Here is a 9366-nt window from a genome sequence, read left to right as displayed (position 1 = left end):
AGCAAGAACAAAAACAGACAGGAACAGAAGGAGGCAGGCAGATACATAAAGCAGGGGAGGGAGGAGAACCCCAGAGTTATCAAACCCAAGCATTTTTTTTGGTGGGGGGAGGGAGCCCTCCAAAATCTTCAGGAGAAGGTGATTTATACACTGAGCTAAACCAGAAGAGTCAGGAGCGAGGCCAAGGGAATGGGAGTGGCTGGGAATGGTGGCCATGCAGCAGAAGCCATACAGACATGTGCTGGTGAAGCAGAAAGGGGGGCTGAAAGCTTTGGGGCAGCCAGCAGCCAGGCAGCACACGGCGACGATGACAGCGAAGGGCGAGACAGCAAGTCACTGGGCCCACAAAGCCAGCCCCACAGGTGCTGCTGCAAAGGGCACCTGCAGCAGGGAGATCTCACAGCCGCCACCCCCAAGGTGTGGGAGGGGGTTGAAGAAGAGTAAAAGAGGCAGCAACACAGCGATTACGCCTGTACTTACAGACACACACACACCCTCAGCAAGGGCTGGCACACTCTCAGCAGCACTCCCATGGGGATAAAGGACACCCAGGGGCCTCCAGACTGCAAGCCAGCCAGGTGCGGAGGGAGCCACAGACTTCAAATGGTGGGTCCAACAGAACTAGGTAGGAGATGAAGTGCACATACTCCAAATGCAGACCTGACAGAAACAGGGACGGAGACAAAGACGACAAATGCCAGATTCTGCCACCTCTCTCTCTCTCTCTCTCTCTCACACACACACACACACACACACACATGCACACACACACACACACCCCTCTCTAAAAACATCAGACACAAGAGAAGGGATGCTCATGTGGCCCTCGCCACCCTGTTCATCCCCCTCCCACATGTGCCTGCTTCCCTGGAAACCCCTGCACTTGCAGGTGCTTGCAGTGACATGGGGGTGGGGGTGGAGCCCTCTCAGCAGACAACACACCTGCACACACCCACCTCCCCACATATCCTGAGGCAAATGGCTGTCACAGGCATGGTCTCCTCTAAGTGAAGCCAGGCTTGGATCCAAGAACCCCCGCACAGAGCCAGTTCAAGGGTCTTTCCCAGGCCCTCCAGGGAGCCCCAAAGCACTGGAGCTCCACAGAGCACCTGTCTAACTGGGACAGCATTGCCAGACCCACAGAAAGAAGGGATGTGCTTTCCACTGTGGCTGTGCTGGCTGCCCCGTGAGTCCAGAGCCACACCGCAGGGGCTTTCCTCAGGACTTCGGACCAAGACCTGTAGCCCGCTAGCTCCCTGCTAAGCTCACAAGGTGCTCCAGTCTTTGCAAATGGGGACTATGAAAGGGCTGAAAGACCAAGGGGAGGGGGCTCCCCAGAGATTGTGGGTCTATTGCTCAACTCAGGCCCAACAGACAGTGACTTAAGGAACAATCTTGGGAGACCGAGAGCTCAGATTTGGGCCACAAGTCTCCTGGGGAATGGGGACAGAGACACTGAGCACATCTGCACTGGACTCACAGACCTGCACAGTCCCCACGGAGCCCGTAGGCACACAGTTCTTATTTTATTACACACAGACCCTGTCACAGTCGCATTGAATACTACACTGTGTATAGCACACAGTACACAGAGCTAACAGTCACCCGTTGTGACACGCTACACTGACATGCCCTAGGTTCCCTTGTTCTGGCATACTGTGCACATCTCCTCGCCCTTCAGAGGTTCCATTTTTATCAACACTGCGCACACAGATACTGAAAAGTCCTACTGTCCTCAGACCACACACACACACACGCACGCACACAAACACAGAGCTCCTTACTCTCCTATAAAGCCTGCACACCCCACTGGCCTGTACACACACGGCACCCACACAGAATTCCCCCAAAGAACCCCTTGACTCCCTCCCAAGAGGTGGGGCCTGCGCTCCCACCCCTGGCAAGCTAAGATGAGCTGACCTCAGGCTTCCCTGCCCCTTTTCTTCCCTCCTGTTGCCTTTCGCTAACCCCCACCCCCAGCTTCAGGAAACTTTTCATCAGGTCCCTCAAAGGGGAAACCTGGGGTCCCTGGAGCCCTGCCCTTCCCCCAGACTCGCGCAAGCCACCCCTCCTTCCTCGGCCGGGCTCTTGCCCAGCACCCAGTGGGGAAAGGTCACCGTAGGCAGTCCCCTGCCTGCGCCCTGGGAGGAGGGATCGTGGCAGTAATAGCTGTCATCAAGGGATGGGAAAGGTGTCGGCCCTGCGTCGAGCCGCGGGCGCAAAAGGGTCGCGGTGACGCGCCGGAGGAGAGCCGAGAAGCTCAGGCGGCGGCGGCGGCGGCGGCGGCAGCTCCATCTCCGGAGTCTGGGGCGGCGGCCGCGCCCGGGAGTGGGGCGCGTGGAGCTGTCCGTTCAGCACCACCGCTCTGCGCCCCAGCGCAGGGCCAAGGCGAGGCGCACGGGCTCCGCTCCCGCTCCCGCTCCCGCCGGCGCCTGCGGCGCGGGCTGCTGTCTCTCTCGGGCGCTGAGGGGCATGCGGATCGAGAGAGGGGGGCTCTGCAAGCGTCGGGGCCACGCAGCCACCTGTGAGCCTCCCGCAACTGCGGGCGGCGGCAGCATCTCCGGCCGGAGACAGGAGGAGACGCTTGGCGGACCCCGCCCGCCGGCCCGCCGGGCGCACACACAGGCGCACACACACTCGCACCCGCGCGCACACGCACAGCCAGCCGGCAGCGGCGGCCGCAGAGATGCTAACAAGCAGGTCGGGGAAGTTTCCCGCCGGCCTCGGCCGCGGGCCCCGGTGCTTGCAGGTAAGCGCTTCCAGAACGCGCAGGGCGAGCCTGGGCAGCTCCGCTGGGTAAGGCGCGGCGCACGCGGCTCCCGGGCACCGCGCCAGGCGGGCGGGGAGGCCCGGGGCGGGGGGCTAGGGGGCTCCAGTCGTGAGGGCTGGACGCAGGGGACGCCAGGCTGGCCCCCTACCCACAGCCCGGGTTTACAGACTCGAGCGGTGAATTTCTCCGCCCCCCTGCCGAAGCTGCGCGTCCCCCACCCTCGGCCCAGCCCTGCCCGTGCGCATCCCAGGTACAGTCCCGCCTGTCTGCGGCGAGCGGGCGGGGGTGTCTCCTCGGCCTGCCCACGGGCAAGGTCAGCTTTCAGCCCCCCTGGGCTCTCTGAGCCGCGGGGGCGCGACCCCCACAAGCGTAAAGCGACCGACAGGACCCCCGGGGTGGGGATGGAGGCGCAGCCATGCTACTGAAAACATACCTTCTCCTCCCAAACCTTTCCTTGGGAGGGGGCCAAACCCCACGGAACCTTCCCCCTATCCCAGTGCCCTTCAGCCCCCAGAGGCCCGCCTGGGGAGGACTGGGCTCTCCAGAGAGGGGTGGGGAGAAAGGAGAGGGGAGCCGTGGTCTTGGGCACCCCGCGCTCACAGGACGCCGTTTCCTCCGCCTTCAGGTGTAGCGCCCCCGCGTGGCACGGGCGGCCGGGCGTCTCCAGCATGACCCGCCGGAGCCTGTGGGACGTGTCGGAGGCCAACGTCGAAGATGGAGAGATCCGCATCAACGTAGGAGGCTTCAAGAGGCGGCTGCGCTCGCACACCCTGCTGCGCTTTCCTGAGACGCGTCTGGGCCGCCTGCTGCTCTGCCACTCGCGCGAGGCCATTCTGGAGCTCTGTGATGACTACGACGATGTCCAGCGTGAGTTCTACTTTGACCGCAACCCCGAGCTCTTCCCCTACGTGCTGCATTTCTACCACACTGGCAAGCTTCACGTCATGGCCGAGCTGTGCGTCTTCTCCTTCAGCCAGGAGATCGAGTACTGGGGCATAAACGAGTTCTTCATCGACTCCTGCTGCAGCTACAGCTACCATGGCCGCAAAGTGGAGCCCGAACAGGAGAAGTGGGATGAGCAGAGCGACCAGGAGAGCACCACATCCTCCTTCGATGAGATCCTGGCCTTCTACAACGATGCCTCCAAGTTTGATGGGCAGCCGCTGGGCAACTTCCGCAGGCAGCTGTGGCTGGCGCTGGACAACCCTGGCTACTCGGTCTTGAGCAGGGTCTTCAGCATCTTGTCCATCCTGGTGGTGTTGGGGTCCATCATCACCATGTGCCTGAATAGCCTGCCGGACTTCCAAATACCTGACAGCCAGGGCAACCCTGGAGAGGACCCCAGGTTCGAAATTGTGGAGCACTTTGGTATCGCCTGGTTCACGTTTGAGCTGGTGGCCAGGTTTGCTGTGGCCCCTGACTTCCTCAAATTTTTCAAGAATGCCCTAAACCTTATTGACCTCATGTCCATTGTACCCTTTTACATCACTCTGGTGGTGAATCTGGTGGTAGAGAGCACACCTACCCTGGCCAACTTGGGCAGGGTGGCCCAGGTCCTGAGGCTGATGCGGATTTTCCGCATCTTAAAGCTGGCTAGACACTCCACTGGCCTCCGCTCCCTGGGCGCCACCCTGAAATACAGCTACAAAGAAGTAGGGCTGCTTTTGCTCTATCTCTCTGTGGGGATTTCCATCTTCTCTGTAGTGGCCTACACCATTGAAAAGGAGGAGAATGAGGGCCTGACCACCATCCCTGCCTGCTGGTGGTGGGCCACCGTCAGTATGACCACTGTGGGGTACGGGGATGTGGTCCCGGGAACCACCGCAGGGAAGCTGACCGCCTCTGCCTGCATCTTGGCGGGTATCCTGGTGGTGGTACTGCCCATCACCTTGATCTTCAACAAGTTCTCCCACTTTTATCGGCGCCAAAAGCAACTTGAGAGTGCCATGCGCAGCTGTGACTTCGGAGATGGAATGAAGGAGGTTCCCTCTGTCAATTTAAGGGACTACTATGCACATAAAGTTAAATCCCTCATGGCAAGCCTGACGAACATGAGCAGGAGCTCACCAAGTGAACTAAGTTTAAATGATTCCCTACATTAGCCGAGAGGACTTGTCATCCTCAAACCTACGTTGCTGAGCTGCCTCTGGTGCCTCTGGCACAGTCCAGGCACCTTAGAGTTATGGCGTAAGGAGTATGCCCAGCCCCAAAGGGGAGAGATGCATGGGTTGTGCACCCCAGGTTGCTTTTACAGTATTTAGAATCCTTTTTAGAGGGTGTTGTGTCAGACACCATGCCTTTGCACCCTTCAATGAAATGACACTCACTGGTCTTTGCATCGTGGGCGTAAAATGTTCACCTTTCTGCCAGATGAGTACCACCCAGAATGCTAATTTTTTCTGTTTATTGTGTACTCTCTTCTAGTGCTCGTGGCCCAGTACTGTCCGTGAGTTGTTTGTGCTCTTGTTTCTGAGGTTGTCATGTGAGTTCTGTACAAAAAGCCCCCACAACTCTGTCCCGTGGAAACACATTGGTGAGGTCAGCAAGGATGTGATGAGATTTTGCCCAGTCAGCTGAAAACAAAATCTCAGTTCTCTATCCATTGCTTTCATTTAGTTTCGATACCAAAACAAAGAACGTGAAGTTAAGCGCATATGACCGATGCAAGGCTGTGAGTTGTTTTTACAAATCATCTGTAACTCTGTGGCTTGCATGGGTACACTGATGTTCATCTCGTAAATGTCACTTTTAGAGAATGTTACTTAGTTAAACATGTGGTGAAGGTTGAGTATTTTTTTTCCCAAAAGAGAAGCATTAGGGACAGGGCTTCAGCTAAATGGGGGCTAAATTGCGGGATACCTGAAGACCTTCAAAATCAGGCCTTCATTTTCCTACGGTGGCCCTGGAGACATTTATTTCTGGCTGAGGTTCCTGGTCTAGGCCATTGACCAAACTTTGCCGTGTCTTAGATCAAAGCATGTTTTTGAAATATTTATTTTTTAAGATGTTTAGAAATAAGGTCGTGTTGTCTTTCTCAACTAAAAAGAGGTTTACTGTTGTATTATCTCCCTGAGGCAAACATTATTGGGTTGCTAGCAAGGGCAGTAGCTTAGAAACTTTGTTGCCTGCTCTGGTAGCTCATAAAATGAGAGCCCTTTTATTTCCAAGCAGAACTTAGGTAATTTTGCTTCCAGGATACAGTATGTTATATAGGATGCTCTAATTGCCCTGGAGTTCCTAGTTTGACATGGAAACCGGGCGGCGTGCAAGTGTGTACTCAGAATACAGCCATGCATGAATGAAGCCTGTGTGGCTTACCCAGGATGGAAATACTGTAGTGATTATTTCCATTTCAACAGCCTTTCGGTGGGAGAGGGTGGGGAGAGGCCAGGAGCAAGGAAAGAGCTGTAAAACACAACATCGTTACTTCATAAAATGTCGCATATAATGGCAAACTTCTTGCAAAGCTTGCGGCTACTTAAAAGACCTTTAAATTTCTCCGCTTGTGCTGAAGGTTGAGAACGCTTTCCTTCTCCGCAATGCCCTCGCTCCTCCTCTTCAGTCAACTAGCACACAACACGGTGAAGGCAATCTGGGCCTCTTTGTAATTAATGTAGTTCTCTGTTATCTTCCAGGTAGTCAGGTGGTTCGTCGGTTGGTTTTTGTTACTGTTCGGTCTTTGAAAAGGCTGCCGAATCCTGGGGTCTCAGCGAGGAGAAAGGCTGGCTTTTTATGCAAGTTTGGGGCCTTCTGCTGGTTGAAGAAAACACATACCTCAGGATCTTGTCAGAAGGCTTTGCTACTTAGAGTTGCCATGGCTTCTACAGAGTGAGCAATCTGTTGGATGAATGCACCAGTCCCTTACACCCCTGAGTTCCAAGTTCAAATCCTTCCATCGTACTGGAGCCTCATGGGGGAAGGGCGAGGAGGTGGCCACTTCCTAATGCCAGACAATTTACTGTCTTCGTCTCTTGGTCAGAAGTATCAGGAGAGATGCGATGACTTAGGGGCAACTGGCCACCAGGTCAGAAGAGCAGGTTGTTTTTTTAGCATTTGCACTAGGCTCATGTTTCCAGCATTGGATGGCAGAGAATTTATGAAACGATTCCCAGCTGCACTGAGGGCAGGGGAGGGTACAAATCTGTCAGGACCATTCAGTTTGGCAAGGATGATGGTACCAGGTCACTGAGCGTGGTGTCCATGGTCACAGGCCATAAAGGTCATGAAAAAGTTGAAACAAGGAAGGAGGCAGAATAACTCAGTCACTCTCATGAGTATTTTTCTCAAAAGGCAGGTTTTACCACCAAAAAAGAGATATCCCTAGTGGTTGCTCTTCGCAGATGCGAACGCTAGAAAACTTGACTTTTCATTTTAGTAATGACTTGCATTTTTTTGGTGCCTTTCATTGGGGGAATCCCAAAGTGCTTTAGAGACTGTCTTTTTAACATCTCTTGTATATATTTATACACTTGTATAAAATATTGTTGTGCCCATCCTGGAACGGCAGTCACTTCTGAGCATGAGAATGTCCTAATAGCATCGACTTCTCCAAGTGGTGGTTTCAGATAAGAGGGAGAGAGAACAACCCAGCTGGCTTGAACCCTGGAGTTAATTCCCACAAAGGATGGCACCTGACTGTGGCCCAGGAGAAAGAACCTTCCTCTCCTCCAGAGTACCACCGAGGGACAGAGTTCACAAGTGCTCTCAATTGGGCTCTGACTGATACTAGATAACATCTTTATGTAGCAGTTTCTTCTGGCCTCTGAAACTAATCAGGGAGGATCAGGTTAATTTTGTGCTCTGTTTCTGGAGTTAAGACTATAATTATGAGGTGATGTCTTCGGCCACCAAGCTGTCAGACTGACCCATATACCTCCTCTAGGGGGACCCGATAGAAAGCTTCAGGTTGCTTATTTCCGGCTGTGGCTCAAGAGCAGCTCCCTCTCAGCATTTCCAATGCCGTTGGGACACGTATATGGACCAGGCTCTTCTCACTACGTATGTGAAGAGCACTTCAAAAGTGCCAGTTGGGAAGTGACACTGTGTCTTGACCGCATGGATATTGGTTATAGGTTTTTGTTTTCTGCCAAAGGCCCTCATTTCCTGGGTTTGCTCCCGAGGAGGGGCATGTTGCAATGCCGAGCCGATTTGTAGCTCCTAAGGTAGTAATTGGTATTTAATATTCGGATTTGTTATTTCTACTTCTCTTAGTACTCGAATAACTGAACTACCTGCTAATTCTTGCCTCATTTCAAAGGAAATGATTTGTTCTGCACTTTGGGATAGCAGTGATCTGTACAGGCTTCGTGTTGTCTACTTGAAGGCTTAACTGGTATTTCCTGTATGTTTTAACAGCATGACTTGTTACAGAGTTGTAATTTTCAAAATTGAGAACGCTGTATTTGCGATGTCAGTTTTAACACTCATTAACACACTACTGTGCAAGCATTAACACAGGCCCTGCTGAACCATTATGTCTGGTGACTGCACTCGAGTCTCCGTGCCTGGACTCGGGAGTGAGGAGGGACGCTGACGCACTCAGGACTCCAGCCCCGAAGATTAAATAGAAAAAGATTATTTACGCTTCCTTAAGGCACTTCAATTATGTATGGAGTGGCAAACCCCGCAAGGGTGTTCGGCATGGGGGACCGGGTTTCCTAGGAAAGGCTAGGCTTTTTGAGCATTTGTTGGGAAGGAAGAGCTGTTACTTCTTCTTTGTAGGCATATCGAGGTGGTACCCTTTTCACCAGGATCTGGAGCCTCCAGACTGCTTTGTGGAAGGGATGGTCATTTATTCTTGGAGCCCTCGTGAAACAGACAGCTCTCACAGGATGATCCCCTTCTACACTGTCTTGCTCAGCACCACTGTTGGGGGGCATGCCCATGCCAACCCTCTGCCCCCCGGGTGCCATTGTCTCTGCTGCTGCAGTACACCCCCGACAGTAACTTGGGTCCTGGGTAACCTGAGTGCCCTGGCTGGTTTGGTGTGAGTATTGCTGGGCGATACATAGAACCAGCCCTCAGCACCCATCTACCCTGGTAGTGCCTTAGACCACGAGCTATCGCAAAGGCCACGGCGAGTCTGTAGGAAGGTCCCTGAGCTTTACTCCCAGTTTTGCCTTCAATTCTGTGATCTTACACACATCATTTGGCCTGAGCCTTACATCCCACTGCTGCAAAGTGAGAGGGTTGGATTAGATCATCCTTAAAGCTCTGGCCAATTCTCCATCACAATAGAGAAACAGAATTTCTACAGGCCCCTCTACGTCCACATAGTAACAGTGAGCCGGTCCTGATATCCTAAACTTATTCCTAAGCAGAGCAGAGGGACTGCTCATGAACCTGTTTTCTCTCATTTCTCTCTTCAGTAGCCAGCCACGTTAGATGGAAGTTTCAGGGATCATGATACCAGAGGAATGTTGGGACTGGGGTCTCTGCCAGGTGAATAGAGTTTTAACATAACCTACAGGTGTCTCCTTTGGGCTTTATACTATTTACACCTAATCTAATTCCTGCTATTAAATCAAAGGACAGAGAGGAAAATCACATTGATCCCATGTGGCTCTTTGCCATTTATGTTTCTTCCCTTTGTAAAA

At 53.5% G+C, this 9366-nt stretch overlaps 1 protein-coding gene across 1 annotated transcript; it reads left to right on the top strand.

The window, feature by feature from the left end:
• Positions 1-2354: 2354 nt before the first annotated feature.
• Positions 2355-8222, top strand: KCNS2 (potassium voltage-gated channel modifier subfamily S member 2). The gene is made up of 2 exons (XM_045454106.1): positions 2355-2749; positions 3396-8222. The coding sequence occupies exon 2, from the start codon at positions 3439-3441 to the stop codon at positions 4870-4872; it is 1434 nt and encodes a 477-aa protein (XP_045310062.1). The 5' UTR covers positions 2355-2749; positions 3396-3438; the 3' UTR covers positions 4873-8222.
• The last annotated feature ends 1144 nt before the right edge of the window (positions 8223-9366 follow it).

This window comes from Leopardus geoffroyi, chromosome C3, assembly GCF_018350155.1.
Source record: "Leopardus geoffroyi isolate Oge1 chromosome C3, O.geoffroyi_Oge1_pat1.0, whole genome shotgun sequence".
NCBI classification, from domain to species: domain Eukaryota; kingdom Metazoa; phylum Chordata; class Mammalia; order Carnivora; family Felidae; genus Leopardus; species Leopardus geoffroyi.
Note: the sequence above shows the minus strand (reverse complement) of the source record. Positions and strands in the feature narration are given on the sequence as shown.

Excerpts from the sequence above, each read along its gene's own strand:
- KCNS2 (XM_045454106.1), top strand. The coding sequence starts at position 3,439 with ATGACCCGCCGGAGCCTGTGGGACGTGTCGGAGGCCAACGTCGAAGAT.